The 22,961-nt window shown below is 42.2% G+C and overlaps 1 protein-coding gene across 5 annotated transcripts in view; it reads left to right on the forward strand.

Moving 5' to 3' along the window:
* The window catches only part of fbxl4 (F-box and leucine-rich repeat protein 4), a 23,704-nt gene extending 1,160 nt beyond the window's left edge, over window positions 1–22,544 (forward strand). For 4 of the 5 annotated variants that reach the window (XM_078253708.1, XM_078253707.1, XM_078253704.1 and 1 more), the window contains exons 2-9: window positions 1,146–1,780; window positions 3,631–3,964; window positions 6,454–6,698; window positions 7,477–7,690; window positions 9,835–9,906; window positions 12,206–12,330; window positions 13,667–13,854; window positions 17,085–22,544. In XM_078253708.1, the coding sequence (XP_078109834.1) occupies window positions 1,284–1,780; window positions 3,631–3,964; window positions 6,454–6,698; window positions 7,477–7,690; window positions 9,835–9,906; window positions 12,206–12,330; window positions 13,667–13,854; window positions 17,085–17,248 (1,839 nt within the window). In that variant the 5' untranslated portion in view covers window positions 1,146–1,283 and the 3' untranslated portion in view covers window positions 17,249–22,544. Of the gene's footprint in view, window positions 1,034–1,145; window positions 1,781–3,630; window positions 3,965–6,453; window positions 6,699–7,476; window positions 7,691–9,834; window positions 9,907–12,205; window positions 12,331–13,666; window positions 13,855–17,084 lie in introns of all 5 variants that reach the window. The other variant, XM_078253706.1, reaches the window with a different exon arrangement.
* Window positions 22,545–22,961: the final 417 nt, after the last annotated feature.

Genomic DNA, 22,961 nt, shown 5'->3' on the forward strand with positions numbered 1-22,961 from the left:
TTATATGAACATTAGGTCAGTTGTTCACATGACTATAGTCATTTATCATTGCTTTGGCACTAAATACATTGAGTAACCCTTGCAGGTGAAAGTAGTTTGTATTTATTTGCTATTGAATCATAATATTCTCAAATGCAATTATACACATGACATGTTCATTGTGTAGCTAAATCCCAACATGCAAAATAGAGCAACCAACAATCTTAATAAACTGTCACACAATAGGTATGTGGTTTTGTTGTAAAAGTTTTCAGATGAATAGACTTAGGCTAGATGGGGAACAAGACAATTTTCTTACAATTTACGCTAGAAGAACCAAACGCAAACAGGTGTCAGGTGAGGATATCACAGCAGATTGCTGTGTCATGCCAAAAGTTTTTCCCTAGTTGCATTGTAAGGGAGGTAATCAGGTGGGATGTTGATTAAATGTTGTGGCCAGACAGAGAGGACAGATTGGATGATGCTTGAGGTTGATCCATTTGCAGCATATTTTCTTTTTCTTGCACATCTTGCACAACAGTTCCTGATAATTTCGCTGTTGTATATCTCTTTTTTTTTCTGTACAAGCTTCCTTTGTGTATTTGTGGTTGGCTGGTGTGTACATACAATGAGTAAGTATAGCGTGTGCCATGCCTGGCATCAATACTATTCAGCTGCCTAAAAATAGTGATGTGCTGAAGGTACCACATGGTGTGAGGATTGTACTTAGAGTTTTGACAATTGTAAGTTTGTTTTAGTAAATGTGCCAAATCGATTGAGAAAAACTGTAAAAGACCTGCCAACCCATTTGGGATCGATCACAGTGGTTCCAGTCCTGTTTTGAATATTGCAGATGGCCCTGTTCCTTTGTTTACCTGGACCACAGGTTGTCCCTTTGTTGCAGCCTACGGCTGTGTAACGTTACCTGTTTGACTTGTACTGGGAATAACTGGTCAACAAATTTAAATGAATAACCACTTTCAGCTGATTTCCCAGATGTGGATGTGGTATATTATTTGGGAAAGCTTCCATTCATGTTCAGCTACTAATCTAGGTAGCACACATTCCTCCCCTTTAACCTATTATGAAAAAAGAAAGCATTCAGAATTTTGTTGAGTTGTACTCCTTGACCTGCTGACTTGTGCTTGTCTCTGCCTAACATACAGGTCATGCATGCAGCCAGGCCTCTAGCCTGTGCTTTGCGCACCCCCAGCCCTTGAGCCACTGTCCTTCCAGTAGGTGGAGGCTCTTCCTCCTTCTAGCCTCCGTTCTCTCCACTGCCCCCATCAGCCCTAGAGTTCCTTATGTTAACCCTCTTGAGCATGTTTTACTATATCTGTCTGCGGCGACGCTCCAGGAGTGGGACTCGAGGTGAGGCTCTGACCAGCCGGCGGGCTGTTGAGTCTGGCCAGCGTGCCGTGATGCCGGTCACTGTGGAGGTGGAGCAGTATGCCAAGGAGGTCCTGGACTTCAGCTCCCACTATGGCAGTGAGAATAGCATGTCCTACACCATGTGGAACCTGGCTGGGATACCCAACGTCTTCCCCAGCTCAGGAGACTTTACTCAGACCGCTGTATTTAGAGCTTACGGGACATGGTGGGAACAATGTGCCAGTGCACCACCACCTTTCCGCCGCACCCCTAAAGGCTTCCATAGCCAGGATTATATTGAACTGGGCTTCGAGGAGCCTGTCTACCCTACAGCAGTAGATGTGCTTGAGACTTATTACCCTGGAGCCATCGTTAAGATTCTGGCCTGCTCTCACAACCCCTTCTCCCAGAACCCACCTACTGATGTCAGGTAAAGACAACCATCTGTCCAAAATACCACCACTAGACATTCTCAGTGATCCAAATAGTTCAAGGTTATTTTTTTGTCATTCTACAACACAGGGTTGCACAACAAAATGCAAGTTGTCGAAAGTTAACGTCCTGAAAAACCTTAAAAGTCCTGCCACTACTTTACAATATCATATTATTACAGAAAAAAGACATAGCAATGCATACAGTAGGGGTGGGCGATATGGAGAAAATCAAATATCACGATATTTTTGACCAAATACCTCGATATCGATACCGCAACGATATTGTAGTGTTGACTATTGGTGCTTTCACAAAATATTTACACAATCAGATTTTTGATAAATAATCATCAGTAATGTGGATATAATGACTAAGTGGGTAAAGGCAAATAATAGAACAGTCTGGTAAGTTCAGAAGATGACATCACTTTACTGTAATGCAGCCTTTAAAACCAGGAAAAGACAACACTTATGCTATATTACGATATCCAAAATCTAAGACGATATCTAGTCTCATATCATGATATCGATATAATATCGATATATTTCCCAGCTCTAATATACAGCATACAACACTTCATATCGGTGGTTCAATCCCCAGACCGACAGGAAAAAAATCTGGGTGGGGAAAGTGAAAGAGTCCCTCCCTCATTACTACCACTGAGGTGCCCTTGGGAAAGGCCCTTCTTAACCCCAACCGCTCCAGCTGCTCAGTGGCCAGCAGATCAGACTGGTTGTACTGGGCAGCTTCCAGGTCGTTGCATTCACACATTCACACGTACCTGGATAAATAAAGGTAAAAAAAAAAAAATATATATATATATATAAGGTCATACAATAACTTACCATAATACAAAAAACAAACAACTACATTCACATTAATATATTCAGGTCATCTTTCTGTAATGGAATGAATCTATATCTCTGTTTGATTTCGTTGTCAGAAAGAGTATGGATTCGTAACCAGTGTCAAAATGAACATATTGGGAGAAATGTAAAAGTCCAACAGTCAGGGTTCATACGTTTTGAAAAAACCTGGAAAAGTTATGGAATTTAAAAAATGCAAATTCCATGCCTGGAAAGGTTTTTGAAACATAAAAAGACCCAGAAAGTTTGGAAAAGTCATGGATTTTTTTTTTAACACAGCATAATAATATGTGATTAATAAATGTTTTTCACGTCGTCTTGACCTCAACGTTCTATTCGGGGCGCGATATTACCAATCCCACTATGAACCACATACATTGTCATTCATTTTATTGTTAAACCTCTGAGGGTGAACTTTAAGACAGATTTTTATTCTTATTGTATAACATAGTCATGGAAATTTGCCAAAAATTCATGGAAAAGCCATGGAAAAGTATTGGTTAAAATGCGTATGAAACCTGAACAGTCTATTCGAATCCTACTTTATAATCCAGCTGTAATCATGGTATAACTCCTATTCTCTGTAAGCAGTGTGGTCAGCAGTAGGGCGCTACAATAGTTCATTACTGCCCATCCATCATCCTTTACGAGTCATTGTCGTTTTTTTCACAGAGTTCATTGTACTTTGGATTCAGTGCATGAGGCTCACAGAACAAGCTTAGAAACACTAAGCCAACAGCCAAAGATGTGAGACAAAAGTCAAGGAATGCCATACTAATGGATTATGGATGTGTTGTTATGAGCCATGTTAAGCATCACAATGCCACTGTTGAGTGGAAATAAAAGACTGCACAGATCCAGTGGATGGTGTGCACAATACTACAGGTAGACTGGAGCCCAGAAATCCAGTGTTATAGGCCCATTTTTAGGTTAAAGAAATACCCTCCTGTTGTGGCTTTACACAGCTCTTTCTTTTGTCCAGGTGGGAGGTGCTGTGGTCAGGGGTGCCGACCAAGGTGCTGACACCCCAGGCGCGTCAGTTTTCCCCTAACATCAAGCATATCAACTTCCCCACCAACCTGCTGCGCCTGGAGGTCAACAGCTCTATGCTGGACTACTACACCGAGATGGACGCTGTTATTCTGCGTGGGGTAAAAGAAAGGCCCATGTTGGCGCTCTACAAGATGCCTATCATTGACATCAATGACCTGAGTGACAGCGAGGAGGAGCTGTCCGATGTGGGATGTTCATTCAGACAAGGAGACGGCAAGCACCAGAGGACAGGCAATGGCTACTTTGACAAACTGCCCTATGAGGTGATTACAGATGTGTACACTGAATCATTCAGGCCTGAGTGAAGGAGTAGATGCACACCAGGACCACACAATTCATGTTTTGCTACTCAAAAAGGATTCTGTAACTCATGTCCAGGATTTGAGGTAGATGCATGGACTGTATAGTGAGGCCAAAACATTTCTATCACCACCTGGTCGTAGCTATAGTAAAGATCATAAACCCCACCCCCTCCATGTTAGGGGATGGGATGTGGGCCAAACTAAATAAATTAAAGTACACCAATTTTTTTCCAAAGAAGGTTTCCGTCATTTTAGGTAGTTCTTATAACGCTGATGTTTGTTCAAGTGTTACTTTTTCGGATAAGTTTGGTTATTTGATGCTATAAAAACAGGGTGAAACGTCATGACAGCTGTGATTGACTCACGATTGGTCGGGCAGGTGTATGGGAGGGACTTCGATATCACGGCTCCACCGCCCGATCACTACTGCGCGTACTCTAGCTCTAAAATTACAAGGTGGTGGCGCCCATATCTGGGATATTCTGGCTTCACTTTTCAATTCAGTTCAATTTTATTTATAGTTTCAAATCATAACAAGAGTTATCACGAGACACTTTACAGATAGAGTACACACACTCTATAATTTACAAAGCCCCAACAATTCTAGTAATTCCCCCAAGAGCAAGCATTTAGTGCGACAGTGGCGAGAAAGTGGAGGCGTCATCCATCTTTTTGTTTTTACAATCTATGGTCGGGACATTGGGATAAGGATATGTTTAACCAATACATATTTGGTTAAGCTGTCCCTCCAGTTATTACTGTGAGAAGTATGGAGGTCCCACCACTCTACGGGAGCTTTCTTGTAAGTTATGTTTACATTTAGTGTTACTCACCACAACTGACTGTCTCCCCTTCAGCTCTAACAAACATGTTGAGTGCTTTTCCTTCCTCCATAAATCATTTGCAAAGCCGGTGTTTTAAGTTCTGCGTTGTTTACATTCATGTTAACCAGAGGGCAGTCTTCTTCTTCACTGCCTTTGCTGGTGCGTTGTAGCCTTTCTTGGCACATCACCGCCTCTTGTATCAGTGGAATAGTGTGAAACCATCGGCAGGGCTGTGTATCGCATAACGTACGTGCGTCCTTGTGCATGGGACAAACAGGGAACCCACTCATAAAAACAGTGCTCCACAGCGGCCACTAGAAGTCAAAAACTCTGCCGGATACCTTTTAAGCCAGTAAATCTTAAGTGTGGGAGTGCTTTTTGCATTTAAGCATGAAAAGATGCAATGAACATTTCAAATTTACAGATATAGTAAACCACACAAACTTCCAGTCTATTATTATGGTGCACTGTAGGCCTGAAACTAACAATTGTTTTGTAATAATCATTTAATCTGTTGACTATTTTTGCAATATTTCAGTCTATGTAAAGTCATTAAGTAGCAGCCAAACGTAGATCTGTATAAATTGACTGCTGATGATGATCATAACTTATAATACACCCAGAGGCCGTTAGCTGCAGCTAGCCCTAAAATCACCATATGTGCCCTGGAGTGTATATATGTACACTGTATTAACCAGTATTCCACACAGACGCATGAACAGTGTGGCTTGGACCCATTCTGACACTTGATCTCGTATGCACTCACGGACACAAAGTCATTTTCATGACATGCAGACGTATCACGTTGTCTGAAGCGAGCTTCAAAACACCGGCAGCGCTCTTGATATTCGTTCTCTTATCTCCTCTCCAAACCGCTGCCATTAACAGCAGTCTTCACAACCGCCGTGTGTTTGTTTCAGAAACACAATATAGCTATTATCTGTCAGCTGATACCCGCTTGAACACCGCGTATTGTTAATTCACTGCAACACACACTTACGCGAGCACAGTCATTCTTTCTCATTGAGAGACACACGAACACAGTGCAAAACAAGCCGGCTCACCTCTCCACTGATCCCGCTATCAGTGCTCTGTGTCCCAGATAAACACTATTCAGATCTGCCTGACAGAGGGGACGCAATTAACATTCTCTAGACTACTCTGTTATTCTATGTTCTCTACTAGGTTCTACTGAATCGTTTGGGAAATTTTGGTTTCGAATCCAATCATGGGTTCCTAATTTAACACGCGCAAGTTTTGGTTTCCGTAGTGGCCGCATTACTTCCAGGCGCTTGTTGTGTTGCAGCCATGGAGCACAGTAAGCGGCGCTCTAAAGTGTGGCTTTATTTTGCTTTGAAAAAGCCAGATAAAACTGTAAATCACCATTGAATGTAAATAACATGTTCCTCTTATCTGTGAAATAACCATGTGACCCGTTGCAACTCCACCCTTCAAAGAATCGGAATCGCAAGGAAGAGTCAGAATAGGAATCAGAATTCATTAAAATCAAAACGATGCCCATCCCTAATCCAACCTACAGTAACAGCATTATGTTTTGTCTGCATTTCCCCCCTCCCCCTTATCCTCTCTCCTATCCCACCCCTTCTCCCCATCTTCCGTCCATAGCTCATCCAGCTGATACTGAGCCACCTGACCCTGCCAGACCTCTGCCGTCTGGCCCAGAGCTGTAAGCTGCTGCACCAGCACTGCTGCGACCCGCTGCAGTACACCCAGCTGAGTCTGCAGCCCTACTGGGCCCGGCTGAGTGACGCCTCCTTGGGACACCTGCAGAGCCGCTGCACCCTCCTCCAGAGGATCAACCTTTCCTGGACGGGAAACCGCGGAGCGCTCACCCTGACCGGCTTCAGCAGGTCAGACTGTCAGCGGGAAAACAGGGAGATGACTTTGGGGTGGGGTGGGGTGGGGGAGGGGGAGACATGCTGAGACAAAGAAAATTGATTGAAACTTTTTTCTGTAATCCGTGACAAAAAGAAAATAAGAGCATTATTTAGCATTATTGTCTAAAATACAGACTGGTGGAGTAGTAGGTTGCTGATGTGGGATGAAATTATTAGGGCTGGGTATGGGTCATTGATTTTCTGATTCGATTCCAATTCACAAGGTCCCGAATCGATTTTATTCCCGATTCGATATCAATTAGGTTAGGAACATTTCAGTTACAATGCCAATTTATCTAAGATGAGATTCTACAATTGTACAAGGTTCCCTCTAACCTGGTGCATTATTAAAAGTATCAATGTTTACATTAAGAATTGACCCCAACGCAGTTACATTAATGTACTTTTTATTTAACATGACCACACAATAAAGTGCAGCTCTACAGACTCTACAGTCTGATATCTTGAGGTGGCAGAGGGACCCCTTTTTAAATTGGCCATGCTAGTTTTTCCCTCGCCAAAATGTAGCCTAACTTTGGAGGGTTATTTAACCCCCTCCCTGACAAGCTAGCATGACATATGTTTCATATGATACAGACAAAGACCGATTCTCGGATTTTCTGAATCGATTTTGGATCATTCAAATGAAAAACGATTTAAATCGGAAAATCTATTTTTTAAACCCAGCCTTAGAAATTATAAATCTCTACTTCCTCTTATGTCTTTCCTCTCCATCTATTCTTGCCCTCAGCTTCCTGAAGGCGTGTGGTCTCAGCCTGGGCTGCCTGGAGCTGTCGTGTTGCCACTTCCTGAACGAGGCCTGTCTGGAGGTCATCTCTCAGACTTGTCCCGGGCTGCAGGAGCTCAACCTGTCCTCCTGCGACCGCCTCCACCCGCAGGCCTTCGCACACATCTCCAAACTAACACGCCTCCGCAGGCTGGTGCTCTACCGCACCAAGATAGAGGTAGGCACGGTCAACAGTGTATCTGGGAAACCACAATCAAAATGGCAATTTTTACATGTGCACTTACATCTGTTCTGTCCAAATACAGCAGGTAGACTGTAGATTGGTTAATGATATGTTTGTATCCCAAATGGCTGCCTTGGCTGTTTGTAATATCGGATATACATGTTACTTAGTTACCTATTAGACATGCTATGCTACATTTCTTAAATTTTTCCACAGTCATTTGCCAGTATTACTTAATATAGAGGAGATATCATGCTGGGAAGTTATAGCAGTGGTCTTCACAAAAAAAATGTTTGCCTTCACAATTCACTTCACTTATTACTTATATACTTAACTACAGTTTCTGCAAGTTAGCTTGCATGAATGTGGGTGTTTCAAGAAACTACAGTATGTCTACAGTGAAGTACAGTAAGCCTAGTCTTAGCAGTCCTCCAACCTTTCTAGTTTGTGACCCTTTACAGCCAAGTCACAAGCCCCTGGCACAGGTTGCCTACAGTAGGTCTATGAGCTGTGGGTAGTCAGCCAAAGAGTAATGTTCCCTTTTCAGATTGTTCATTTCAATAGTTTTGAAAGGCCTGAGGTGGAAAAACAAAGATTGAATCAAAGAAATAATAAAAATAACCCTTCAGACTTATTTTTGCCCCCTTAGCTGGTCCTAAACCCCAGGTTGGCTGCAGTTTGTTCTTTACATGGCTTCATTAATAAGACAATAAATGTTTAGTAAAGGAACTTTAAGTTCAGAAGACCTGCCCTAATGTCGGAGTCGGACTAATGATCTCCACAAGCTGCTTATTTGATGGTGCGTGTTTTGGCTTGGCCGTAGCTCATTCTATGTTGTTGTCTTTTGAGATGAACCGAGTCAACTCGGAGCCCAGGGGGTCTTGAAGACATGTCCTGCATGTGTTCAGGTTCAGGCCTGTCTGACGTGTAAAACCGCTGTATTTTGTTTTGGTGTTACACCTCAGCGTTTCTCCAGTGTTTGTCATGTTTCAGAGCGGCGTTGTATGCAGGAGCCGGTGTAGAGTTTCTGCGGTGGAGCCAGGCAGCATGCTGCAGGTTGTTTATACTCAGGCAGACAGAGCGAGCTGTGTGTCTGTTTGAGGCCCTGACATCTCAGCTGTCATTACCCTGTCACTGCTCTAATTAAATGGCTAGCTCGCCGGAGAGAGGCGTTTATAAAGATGCCAGCCACAGGCTCGAGCACACACACCAAACACACACAAAAACCAAAGACTTTCACTTTAATGTCTGACACTTTCTCTTGCCACTGAGGTACATGTGTTGGCAGTCGCAGTGTTGAATTCCCATATCTCCAAGCTGCAGGGCCACTGGAGAGGTCTCTTTCCTTACTACGCTTGACTTTGTGAGGAGACGTAAAAACTAGCTGTTGCACCGTATTATATTCCCTTAAATACAATAAGCGTTACCTGAGTGCCCCAGGCAGCAGACTGATCAAATCACTTAGGAGGGAATTTGGATGACATGGCTGGATATGTTACTGTTATTTAAAGGTATATTGTAGGGACAACATGCTTTTGCGATTCGATAGTTTTGAGTGTTGTGATTTTCTTTTCCTTCTTTAACAAAAACCAAAAAGTTGAATAATACACTAGAGACAATATTACATCATGAGACAAGAAGTACATAACATTTTCTGCTTTCCGTCTGTTTTGCTGGAAATGGATATGATGTAGTCGCCGTCAGGGGTACCGTATAAACCGAAAATATTTAGGTTGTAGGTAAAAATAAATAAAAAATATCGATTCTAGGCAAAAGAACCAATTTCAAAAATCTTTGCAGAAAAAAATCACGATGCATTTTCTTTCCCACCCCTGGTATATTGTTATTTCAATGTATACCTTTTAGATTTTCACTCAGATAAGATGTATGTCTGGGGTTGAGTTTGTTGGTGAACATGTAGCTCCAATACAGCAGTTATTCAAGTGACGTTTCCTTTTGTTTTCTGACTTTTCTGTGTTGTTCCATTGTTGTTGTAATGTCTGGATTGCAAGCTGTAGGTTCTTAGATATTACCAGTGTGCCAAACCCAGAATGGATGAGATTAAAGAAATATATGCTGTAATATGGGTAATAAAATGACAACTCTGCATCTTGTCTTTCTCTTTGTTGTCTCTGCAGCAAACAGCTATTCTGAGCATCCTGACTTTCTGCATAGAGCTGAGACACCTCAGCCTAGGGAGCTGTGTGAGGGTGAGAATGTGTGTGTGTGTGAGAACACACACACACACACACACACACACACACACAGTCTGTAAACCCACCATGTTGTCTTGTTGGATAGCAGCTTGTCCAAAAGATGGCTTGAGTAGTGTAGCAGTAATTGAGCTGCTAACAATAAACTGGTTGGTTGTAAAGTAGACAAAGGGCAGAGATAATGGCACTGAACACAATTTAAGTGAATACTTTATTCCATCCTTAGCTCTAAATTTGACTTTTGACTTTCACAACACAGTTAAAACATTAGAGAAATGTACACAATGTAAAAAACCTGCATATACGTGCTAATTTTGGTGGAAACAGGGTAAATGTAACACATTATATGTTGTTTGTTTAAGCTTCACTGAAGTGTAAAGCAAACGGCAAATAGTTTTTTATCACTAAACAAGCTGTAGTGTGGTAGTTAGTGTGTTTTAGTGGAGATGGCAGCTGGACTTTAGTTACTGTTGGACAGAGCCAGGCTAGCTGATTCCAGGTTTTAATGCTAAGCTAAGCTAACAGGCTGGTGGCTGTGGCCTTAAGACTGAAATGTGAGTAGTATTGATCTTCTCATCTAACTCTCCGCCCAAAAGAAAATGTGTAAATTTCCCAAAAGTGTCAAACTTCTCCTTTTAATGATGTTATGCTCAGTGGATTTGTCCACCATGGTTCATGGTACACAGGATGTGACAATCATGGACAGACAAGTATGTGGACATTAAAATACAGCATCTTTTTTATATCATACATGAATTAGATTAATGTATTATGATGTATAATTAGATCCTTTATATATATGCTTTTCTAAGAAGATAATTAAAAAAGAAAGGAAAAGTCACACAAACATATTTTCCTTTTACTGACATTCTGATTTCAAATTTCCCTGGTTCCTGGCTGACTGAGTAACTCTCTCCCTAGTCTCACTTTGCCAGACCATCCACACGCTGCGGAGCGCAGGAGGGTCAGGCTAGTCCACACAGCATTCTGGGATGGGAGAAAAACATTCTCTGGTTGATTGGTATTTCTTTAAACCAATCACAATCGTCTTGGGCGGTGCTAAGCTCTGCACAGAGCCTCTGCAAAATAGTGGTGCAACAGAAAACTCTGCACACCGTCACAGAGTTTATTACACACAGAGTAGTCTCGCATTGCCAGACCTTCCTTCACGGCGCTGCAGAGGAGGGTCTGGCGAGTCCACACAGCATTCTGGGATGGAAGAAAAACGTGCTCTGGTTTATTGGCATTTCTTTAAACCAATCACAATTGTCTTGGGCACCGGACTCAATGACGGCGCCTCTGCAAAATAGCCTCAGGAAGGAACTTGTTTTGGTGGAACATGTGTACGTTCAAAAGTAGTTTTAGTCGTGCAACAGAAAACTCAGATTGGACAGATAGTCTAGCTAGCTGTCTGGATTTACCCTGCAGAGATCTGAGGAGCAGTTAACCATAGTCCTCACAAATCCACCGGAGGTTAGAACGCCAACACAAAGAAAGCGAAAATACATGCATCCAGCAGAATTTTGCGGCCCGGAGCAATCCCGGAAGGACTACTCTCTCCCCCACCTTGTCACTAGTTTCCTACTAGTTTCCCTCTAATTGATGGGTATTTGATGCAAATTATAATGTAGCAATTGAGAAAAGGTGAAATAAATGTCAAATTATCAGTACAGTTTTCTCTTGTGCTCTTTCTTAAGGCTTTAGTGTCATCATTGGTAATGAAGCTATGTAACAATTGGCAATGGGACTACAAAATGACAGCAACTCTTTCAGCCAAAAGTTGTAATATCCATCCAGTGCTATGTCAGACAAATGTTCTGCATGCTGTCATTTTGATAGGTAAAGTGCCTGCACTGGCTGTGTGGCTATAAAATAGCATTTTTTTGCTTTCATCTTTGGATGAAAGGATGACATATGGCACAACATTAACTGACACCAAAGAACAATAACAGCTTTGCAAACACAAATCAGTTCTTTCTGGTCAAGGTGTTCACTGCTGCTTTGTTCTCTCTTGAGAAAGTCATGCTATGTCCCTCAAACCAGCCGATGCAGCTAATCAGTTTTTTGTAATAATAAATAAATAAATTACATTTCAATTTGCTCAAAATACGCAAGACAATTGGAGGAAATGTGCTACAAACTCACTTACTACTTCTAACAGAATCATTTGCTCAGTCCTGTATGACATCCTGACGGCAAATGATTGAATCCTGGGACTGTATGACATGCCACAGAGGAATCTCCCCCCCCCTCCGAAGGCCCTCCATGCATGTTAACTGTTGCCTGTGTCCTGTAGATTGATGACTATGACGGTGTAGCCAGTATGCTGGCTGCTCGCTGTCACTCACTCCGCTCGCTGGACCTGTGGCGCTGCAAAAACCTGACTGATCGAGGCCTGGCCGAGCTCGTCTCTGGCTGCAGGTAGGCAATACTAATTAGGTTCAGTGCTGTAAACAATGTTTGTCTTATCAAATAAGCAGTATTGAAGTCATTTTTCCATCAGCGACTCATTTTCTTGCTTTGTCTGTGCTGGAACAGCAGTGTCCTCCTTCTTTGTGCTGTAAAACAATCTAGCAGATGAGATGTCTGATGATGATACTGCGCAATGTAAATATAGTGTAGCGCAGAGATCTTCAACAAGGGGTCCAGGACCCCTAGGAGGTCCTTAGAGTTACTGCAGGGGGACCATAAAATTATTAATTATTCCAAAAAAATTTCAAAAATGTAAATGTTTTAACATGAATCCAACATATTATTAGCAAATATAAGTCAGCCTGTTTGTGAAAAAAACACATTGATGACAGGCTTACTGGCCCATACTGTAGGTAAGGTAGTCTCTAAGGTAGCCATCCACAGATACAGTTAATCCTGAAGATTCACTGTGCCACATGCATAGATATAAAACATGTTCTGTATCTATGGCCACATGTACGTTCAACATCAAAGCTATGGTGCGTAGTTTCTGTCGCCCCCATGAGGAATTCTAAGTAATGACAACAACGCTGTGATACAGCCTTTTGTGATTGCGCACGCGCCCCCCACCCCTCCTCCACGCAGTTGTTAGTAGCTAAGGAGGACATGGAGGATTAAAAAAACATGGTCATTATCTTCACTCAAGTTTCTGCGCGGGAAAGTCACCAGACGCCACAATGTTCTGAACAGTCATACTGAGAAATCCAGAGAGAGCTGTGTGGAGCTGATAGTCTTAATTAGCTTTGTAGCAACTCATTTGGTAATCGCTTGAATGTAACGGACGTTAATTAATATCAAAAAGCTACGCACTAAAGCTTGAAAACATGATTTATAAAATCATGCCAACAATTATTATTTCAATAGCTTAGTATTATATGCACTAACAAAAAAAAGGCTTTAGGCTGCCCTACACGTTATTGTAGGCCCAGTTTAATATGTAACCTGTTTCATCTCTCTCAGTTAAGGGGTCCTTGGCTTAAAAAACGTTGAAGACCCCTGGTGTAGAGACCAGTAAAGGCTACCAATATTCTCTGTGATTACCTTGTATTTGTTAAATCACTATCACATTAGGGTTATCTGTTTTCAAAAGGCAACACATACTATATAATCATTAATCCCCATTCATTTGGATTGCAGCTATTAATGCAATGAACACATTATCACCGTAAACAACTTGCAGCTGTAGACCACAGAGGCAAAGCAGAGCTTATCTGTTTTGAGTGAATGTGTGAATTTGTGGACGGAGTAACTCCAGTGCTCTTCTGCACTGTCTGTGGTTGCTCAGGATGCTGGAGGAGTTGGACCTGGGCTGGTGTCCCACACTGCAGAGCAGCACCGGATGTTTCCAGCACCTCGCCCGCAGCCTGCCCCGCCTGCGCAAGCTCTTCCTCACCGCCAACCGCACGGTCTGCGACTCAGACGTAGAGGAGTTGGCCGCCAGCTGCCCCTCACTGCAGCACCTCGACATACTGGGTAAGCTCTGACCTCACACCCATGTGGATGTCTGTTGGGCTTAACTTTTGTCATTCATTATTATTCATTTGTTAATATTTAATTAGCTGCTACTATGTTTTTCATATAAATAGTTGGCAATTAATGTAATACTTGACACTAATCAATTCATCTTTGCAGCTCTGTTTAGCAGAGCATTATTAAGAGGGACGTGGTCGGATGTCATTGTAAACAGACCCAGAGCAGCTAGCCTCTTAGGACAGAGTCAAAGCCACATTAATATGCAAACAATGACGTAGAGTGGCTTCATGTCAACAATGTTGCCGTGTTCTTTACACATGGCCGTCATCACGTCTGTGAATAAGAGACTGTGTCATAGAACCATGAAAATATTTTGGCATTCTCACAAATGCACTTCATGTGTACATGTCCCGTTTGGGTCTCTTTGCCGGCACCTATAGCAAAAAGCGGTAATTGCAGGTGTGTTTTTTTTTTTTCACTTCACTTGTTTTTGAAGTTTCATAGTCTGTAGTCATCGCTCTTTTTTTGGTTTGTTCGACCATAGTTACCGTCAGTGTTGTGCCTGACGCGTTCATTGAACGATAGTTCATGAACTCGTTCTTATTTTGGGCGAACGTGAACTGAACGTACTGTATTACTGCTTGATGAACGTTACTGTGAACTCGTTCATTCTGGTGTCTGTGAACGGCACGCTCTCTCAATTTAACTTTGTTCAATAGGGTGCCAGATTTCTATAGAGCCATCCAGGCGAAAACCCGGCTAAAACACCGTAAACATGCCTTAATATGTAGCTGTAAAAACACCCAATCTGGCAACACCAGCCACCAGTGTCGCACCGCCGCATGCGGTCATCAAAACAAAAAGCAGCATGGAGGCGACAGCAGCATGGAGTCGACAAAGCAGCAAGGAGGTGTCGTATGATCATTTAAAGGGGTGATAGAATGGTTATATACGGTATTTCACGCTGTTCCTTAAGGTCTCCTAATAGGGTATGTACCATTAGTTGGGCTGAAAATGACTCTTGCTGTTTTTTTGGCCCTAATGCTACCCTGTTAAATGGGACTGGACTGAAACGAGAGCTTTTCTGTTTTATATGGTCTGCTCATGAATATTTAGATGAGCTGCACGCTGATTGGTTGAGCTTAGCACGCACACACACACACACACACACACACACACACACACACACACACACACACACACACACACACACACACACACACACACAAACCCTTTTTTCCTCAGCAGCAGCTGTCACACTGTCCGTTAGCGTTCCAAACTACAGACATGTCCAGGCATGCCCGCTATGCCGCTGGCTTCAAACTTGATTACTGCCCCGAGTCCCCGACACATAATCTCATCAACTAAGCTTACTGTACAAAGCACCAGATACAGAGTTAGAACTACAGTTGAAAATTAGCCGACTGGCTAACACTGGCACATTTACAGAAATGTTAATTAATGTGCATTGTCCTAATCAAATAAACTTACAAACAAACAGTTTCGTTACAGTTTATTCATCCTCCTGTGTGTCGCGCACACACACACACACACACACACACCTATGCTTTCGGCACTGTTCGCTGAGGATCCATGTTGGGAAAAAAAGTTAACGTACCATGAACCGTGGCCGGCAGGCAGCTCCTGCACACCGCCTATTGCGAGTCCACTGCGCCACTGATTTAAATCCACATGTCCCGCTCAATTGTCCGATATCTACTCCTTTTCTCTGGGCCAGTATTCCGTATCTCCTGAGAGAGCTCCAGCCAGCGTGCAGCGGGGTCTGACAGTCCAGGCAGAAAGCCAGCGATCCGGGCAGGCACCGCGCCGCTGTCAGGGCATACTGTGGAGCTCCTGAACTCCGAAACAGTCGTACTAAATTTGCAGTTAGCCATCAATTTTTGTAAAACGGCCCATATTTTTTTCTACCTTGCTGACACAACCACTAAGCTTTATACAAATGATTGCGTAATGACGTCAAAAATATGCAAATGAGCGTATGACGTCGTCTAGCGACTTTTAGCGACTTTTGGAGCTGGTGCTAGCGACTTTCATTGGAAAAGAGTTGGCAACACTGCGAACGAGATTTAGAAGACTAACTGACCTCAGATCAGTTAGTGGCCTATGTAAATTTTGGGGCGTTACAAAGAAGAAGGTAGAGTCAAATGAGAAGGAGTTGAGAAGTTGACGTCAACTTTTAGATTCAGTTTTGAGGTTCTATGTATGTCCTATTTACCCTCCAAACTGTTTTTCAACTATGAAAATCGTTTTTGTATTCTATCACCCCTTTAAACGAGTTTTATGACAAGGTCGGTGAGGATGGGAAAAATCTTACATTTCTTTGCAAACGTAAGACCGCCGGCTTTCAAAAAGAAAATCCGCACTTCAGTCACATCCACAGCAGACCTGAAACAGCACATTGAACTGAAGCAAAAATTTTAAGTATGAACTATGAACTGAACTAGAGCCTGGGCTGTCTACAGAGACCGCGTTTTTTTTACAGTGTGTTCAGGGGACCGGCAGCTAGCAGATAGTGAGGAGATGTTTTTTTACAGTGTGTTCAGGGGACAGGCAGCTAGCGGATAGCGAGGAGATGTTTTTTTTACAGTGTGTTCAGGGGACAGGCAGCTAGCCGATAGTGAGGAGATGTTTTTTTACAGTGTGTTCAGGGGACAGGCAGCTAGCAGATAGTGAGGAGATGTTTTTTTACAGTGTGTTCAGGGGACAGGCAGCTAGCCGATAGTGAGGAGATGTTTTTTTACAGTGTGTTCAGGGGACAGGCAGCTAGCGGATAGTGAGGAGATGTTTTTTTACAGTGTGTTCAGGGGACAGGCAGCTAGTGGATAGTGAGGCGATGTTTGCTGTGTGTGACAAAAAATGTTGTAGCTTAAAAAACGTGTGACATCGCTTAGAGCAATTTTAAAATTCCAACACAAAGAAAGCGGAAGTTAACGGACATCCGGCCGAAAAGAATATATATAATACATAGTATTTTATATATATATATATATATATATATATATATATATATATATATATATACACAGTATATCCGGCGGAATTTCACGTCACCAAAGCTATCCTGGAAGTGGATTGGTGGACTCAGTTGTTAACATAGACATTTTTTATTTAATTTACTCCGAAATTTGCAGATGCAGTCTCTTTTTGTAGCTTCATCTCTTGTATTTATATTATGTTTTTGTAATGTATCTTCTTATGTGACCCATCAGGTACGCGGTTGGTGAGTGCTGACTCACTGAAGAAACTCCTCCAGTCTTGTCCACAACTTCTCCTCCTGGACGTCTCCTTCTGTTCGCAGATAGACATGCGGGTCGTCCAAGAGCTCTCCGGCCTCTTCCCCAAAGTGGCCATCAAGAAGAGCTTCACTCAGTGACCCCAGCATCGTCTCATTTCCACAGTCCAAAGGAAGTAAGAGGAGTGAAGTGCTCGCCAGCAGACACTGCCCCAAAGCAATTAAGAGGCAGGTCAGATGCTGTAGGAGATTGCTGACCTGCCTGCGTCTGTATCACCGACACAATCTTCTTTTAGCGTGCCGGTAAATAAAGCAGTTGTACTGGGTGAGGAGGTTCTTTGGATTAACTGGCTGAATGGAAACAACAAACTCCCAGTCACAGGATTATAGAACGTGAGACTTTTTTGTTGTTATTTCTTTGGACACTTGAAATCAGGGTCGTTGCAGTAAAGCTGCTACATCTTCCCAGAATCTGAATCACCACTTATGTATTGCCAAGCAACACAAGGCTAGGACATATGCCTTGGTACTGGATGCTAAACACAAAACAACAACATTTGTGAGCAATGCTCCCTTGAACATCTTGTTAGGACAACGAAAAGGGACAAAACAAGTGTGAAACCTACTCTTATTTAGAAACAGTTGAAAAAAGCTGCCGGAGGATTTGGTAATCACATATTTAGTTTAGCTGGTAACGTAAATAAAGATCAGGGGGCGTGGTCAGTGCCTTGTCAGAATGTGCAGCATTCATGGTGGCTGTTTTAATTCATGAGGGTCATTCTGAAGGCATCTGTCGACATCAAGTTTGTTTTAATTCTAAGAAACACTTGATACATACTTGATGCTGTGTGTTAAAAGGAATCAGTAGCATCAAAGGTGATAACAAAGGAGTGAACACAGCCTTATTTCACACAGTATACTGTGGTTATCAACTGTCCTTGCACCACATATGTGAGAACTTGTGAAAAAGCAGACTGGAACAACATTTGTTTTAATTTTAATGTGCAATATAAATGACGGAAGTAGTCAAAACACCCAGACCATCAAATCAGCAACAGACAGACTAACTCATTTGAAATAAAAGCACTGAGAAGTAACACATTTCAACAGTCTAAAACCCAAAGATATACAATTTACAATGATATAAAAACGAGAAAAGCCGCAAAATAACTGAATCAATTAGTGCATTATGCAAAGTTGCGATTCATTTTCCGTCCAACGACGTGCAACAAAATGTTTTTGATAGCATAAAATCAGGTCTCCAACCATAATACATGTATTCCAGTTTCCCTACATTTACCCTACAGACGGATATGATAATGATATATTAACAGGGTTTTCCCTGTTTGTTTGCGCTCAAGTGACATCATCGTGCAATTATTTGCATAAAGCTTAGTGATTGTCCGTTGCAGCGAGCGAGATCACTAAAGCAAAACTTGGAAGGAGCCGCTTATTAGTAAAATGAGAATAGCTAGACCACCTTAAAGGTCAGCCCACCTTAAGTTAGTTAGCATGTGCTGAAGTTGTCGCCTGCTCTCCAGTTGAGCCCATTCACGCGCGGACGCCCCTTCCCGTGCCTTTGCTCGTTGTCCAGATGCTTTCCACATTGTTTTTACGTTCATACACTTAGGCGCAAAAACGCTTAGGCGCTGCAGCTAAGCTGTATAAACCCTTACCCAGAAAAAAACCTTTTTTGGAGACCTTTCAACAATTCATTCTGGCCAAGTAAGAAAAAAAAATCAGGTCAGACGACCAAGGCCAAAGTTAACAGCAATTAGATAACTGGATTGCTAATTATGTATGCTTAGGTCATACAGACCGTTCTTTTCGTTAGCCGTTGTTTTGGCTTTGTAATTTCAAGGCAATAATAACTGAGTTTTGAATGAATGATGAAGATTGAAAGCCACCAGTTTCACAGTGCTTTCATAATGTTGCATGCTTTTCCTGTTGTCATTCACACTGAGCTGTCTGTCACTGCTGTTTGGCTGCAGCCACCTACTTAATGTATTTACCTACCAAAATGAAGCTCCACCAATGCGAAGGAGTACTGAGGATAAAGTTGAGGATAGTATGTTAAACAGTGTAAATACTCTATGTGACCTCAGTATTTGTCCTGAAACTCAGGGGTTTGACTATGTCTTCTGTTTGTTTTGTTGCTTTACACATGTTTTGCTCTAAAAGCCAGCACAACAGACATCTTTACAGAGCGTAACGCCAGACTGAGTCTCCTTGAGGTTATCTGTCGGCAGTGTTGCTCATAAGCCCCTGACACACCAACCCGACGGCCGACCGTCGGCAGAAAAGGCAGTCGGACTGATCAGTCGGCTCCCCGAGGTCAAAAAAGTGCCTCAGAACACACCGAAGCGACGCCGACTTGAGCGTACGTTCTGCACGTGCGCGAGACGTAATACGTCTCCATAACAGCAGGTGGCGCTAATCTGTGTTGTCGCCCAAAAAAATAAAAAAACAGCGGCTGATTGGACGAACGCGTCACGTGGGTCTGGCTGCTCCCAGATTTTACAACCGGGCATAATGGCGGCTTCGTTCGGAATACGGTCTCATATTTTGCGAAGGTAGTTCACCGAAACGTGTTTCTGAAAACATTTTAAGCGAGAAATAGGCCGTGCAGTTGCTGAATCTGTCTTCATTTCAGATCGACAAAGGTCAGTTTCAAAGATTTTCCTCCGATTTTGAGAGGCCTTAGTCAGGCTCATCCCGCTCGTCATTTCCGGGTTCACGGAACACACCGAACAGACTCGAGTCACCGACCTCGCCAGACTGTCCAACGGCCAATTTTTGGGTTGGTGTGTCAGGGCCATTAACCAACAAGCACACATGACACAAATGATCAGTCAGCACTGATGTAACCGAGACAGAGAAACACTAGAGCTTATCAGGTGTGGAATGTTGCAGAAATTGTATGATTGTGAAAAATATATTGCTGTTCCTGATTATTTAATTATTGTAAAATGTGAAACTACAGTTTCAATGTGGCAGAAGTGCTTAAAACATATCTTTTTTTTCACTAGTCAATATCTGTGCCTTATACTCCTGTCTGAATGTGGTGTGATGCCCATGTGGTTTAGATAGTAGTGAAGTGATTTGCTTTTATGCCCTTCAACCAAAGTAATACGCAGAAACCTGGTCTGATGTCCCATAACTATATCTGACCAGTTTAAATGCCATATACTGTATATCAGCCATGGTAATTAATATGCAAAATAATATTTATTTATACTTTCCTCTGTGATTAAAAAAAAGAAAAAAAAAGAAAAGTTATTTAAACATGTTATACTTAATTGTATAAACAGTAATACACATTTTGGGAAAGACAGTGTTTTTGTTTTTGTACCCAAATGAGAGGAATAATATTAATTTAATATCATTGTATTCAGCCAAGGTGAACACAAAGACTGGAAGAACATCTTTAGCCTAGCTTAGCACAAAGAATGGAAGTAGGGGGACACTGTAAGCCTAGCACCATCAAGAAAATAGGCTTCCTAACCACTTATTAGAGTTTTGAAATTGTTAGTTTTTATTGTTATGTTTTGACTTTTATGTCGGTTTTGATTTCAGTTTTTGGAGTGCATTAGTTTTATTTTGAGAATGACATTGTGTCATGCATGTCATGCATGACATTGTTTATTTTAGTTAACGAAAGAATGTTTTCACTGCTAGTTTGACTTTTAGTCTTGGTTTATGTTAAAGGAGCAGTAGGTAAGCCTTATAAAACTAACTTTCTGTCATATTTGCTGAAAGTGACCCCATGTTCCAGTAGAACTACATGAAGCAGGTCATTTAAAAAGAAATCTGGGCCAGGGGGGGTGTCTAACTGCGTGTCAATCACTGCTCATGCACACGCATTCATTCTCCCTTGTGGGGGGAGGGGCTTAGAAGACTGTTTTGGGTTTTAGCAGAAAGGGGGGAGGGACTGAGAAGTTGTCGATGTTCAAATTTTTTGGCTAAGTCCTGGATCTTTGACTATAATAACTCTGTTCCCAACAAGTCCAAAAATGTCTTAAATCTTGTTTATTAAACGGCCTAGTTGAATACTCGATTCTGATTGGTCAGTAGCGCAATCTACGGCCTGTTATTTCTGTACATCAGACCGTTGCTAAGTTTAACAGACCGTTTCCATGGACCGTTTCCATGGAGTTCTGATCATAGACTCTGGCGGACTGTTTTTAAATCAATGAAATCCTTTTTAAATCCATATTTCTGCTCATACAGCTGGTCAGCAGATCCCAAAGGGAGAGAGGGGGTACTAACAGCGCTAATGGCGACAGTACAAACAAAGCATAAGTTAGCTCCAAGATTAGCTCATTTACCGGTGCGACCTGTTTTCTGCCGGATAGCAGAGCTCATCAGTGGTGAAGTTAACTGTCCCGTGTTACCAGCGGGGACGTCTGTATGAGTAGCTGTGTAATAGGCTGTGTAATAAGCTGTGTAAAAAGCGGGATAATGTAGAGCGAGCTAGTCATCATTGCTAATTAGCACCCCTTCAGGCTGATTCAAGACCGCTCCGCTTCGCGTCCTCCATCACTCTGTTGGGGTTCTAATTCTCAATAATGCCCGGCTCGCGCTACCTTATCCATTACTTATTGAACAAAGGCAGAAACAAATGCAGAGTGTTTTAGAAATAGCTAGCTTTCCAGTCTTTGTGCTAAGGCTCAACTCGCTCCTGATCAACCATTGTACTGGATGGCCAGACTTGACAAATAGATGTCAAGCTTCTAATCTAATCATGGGTTTGATGGGAAACACCAAAATAAGGGACTCTCCCATTCATGTTGAAATTGATATATTTTCAGTTTGTTTTCAGTCTTGAGTTATATTTTAAACAGAGTGACACACCAGCCCGCCCATTCAGATGATGCAAAAATGACTTTAGTGAGTCAGTGGAAATCAGATAGTTGATGAGTAGATGAAAGCAATCTTATTCTAGCCGGTTGACTGGAAACCAAGAAGTGCACACATCACATTTTCCTGGCTCAGCCAAATCCAGGCAGTCATTTCAAGTATTTGAGATAATTACTGTATGTCTCAAATGACTGTACCAACACAATGAAAACACCAACACTGTGTATAGTGTGTACAGCAACTATCATCAACAGCTTTTATTTGTTAAAGGCAGACTATTTGATCTGACCCAATGAAGCAGTTTGGTTCAGCACCTTTACATATTTGTGTAGTTTTAGCTCCCTACTTTGAGTGGGTGGGACGGCTCTGCTTTTCTGTAATGAATATGCATTCTCTCTGCTCCCACTCTGGATGTGTGATCAACATCTGTGCCATTGGTAGGATGTGCAGCGATGCTCCCTGTGCTGCAGTGTGAAAGCCACTGTTCTGCGAAAAGAATGTGCCTCTGTCATGATGAAAATGGGTGCTTCACTTTCACCAGATTTTAAATAAACTGCTATTAAAGGCTGAGACAGCGGCCTCCGTGTCTGTTTGGCTCCTTTAATGCTTACAGCCCTCGTTATCCTGGAAGGACATGGATATAATAATAAATGTGACAGTACAACATTGCTAGAATTAACTTGCTAATATTTCATTTTCCACAGTACACTCACTATCACTGACAAAAGAAATGAAAAGTGTGTAACTGTATCATGCTGAAGCTTCATCAGTAGTCGTGTCAGTGTGATTTGGAGAAAAGTAGGCTTGTCTACTGAATCCACAACAACTGGCGAAGCCATTAGTCAGGATGACTGACTGGATAGTAGTGGGGGAATGATCCGTTTTGCCTTAACCCTCTGCCATTTTACAGTCTATTAATACCACAGAGAGAAGTGACATTAGCTTGTCTTCTTAACGGCCTTTTAATGAATTGTTTATGCCTAGTTTAATGATG

The sequence above is a fragment of the Sander vitreus genome, chromosome 6 (assembly GCF_031162955.1).
Source record: "Sander vitreus isolate 19-12246 chromosome 6, sanVit1, whole genome shotgun sequence".
Classification (NCBI taxonomy): Eukaryota; Metazoa; Chordata; class Actinopteri; order Perciformes; family Percidae; genus Sander; species Sander vitreus.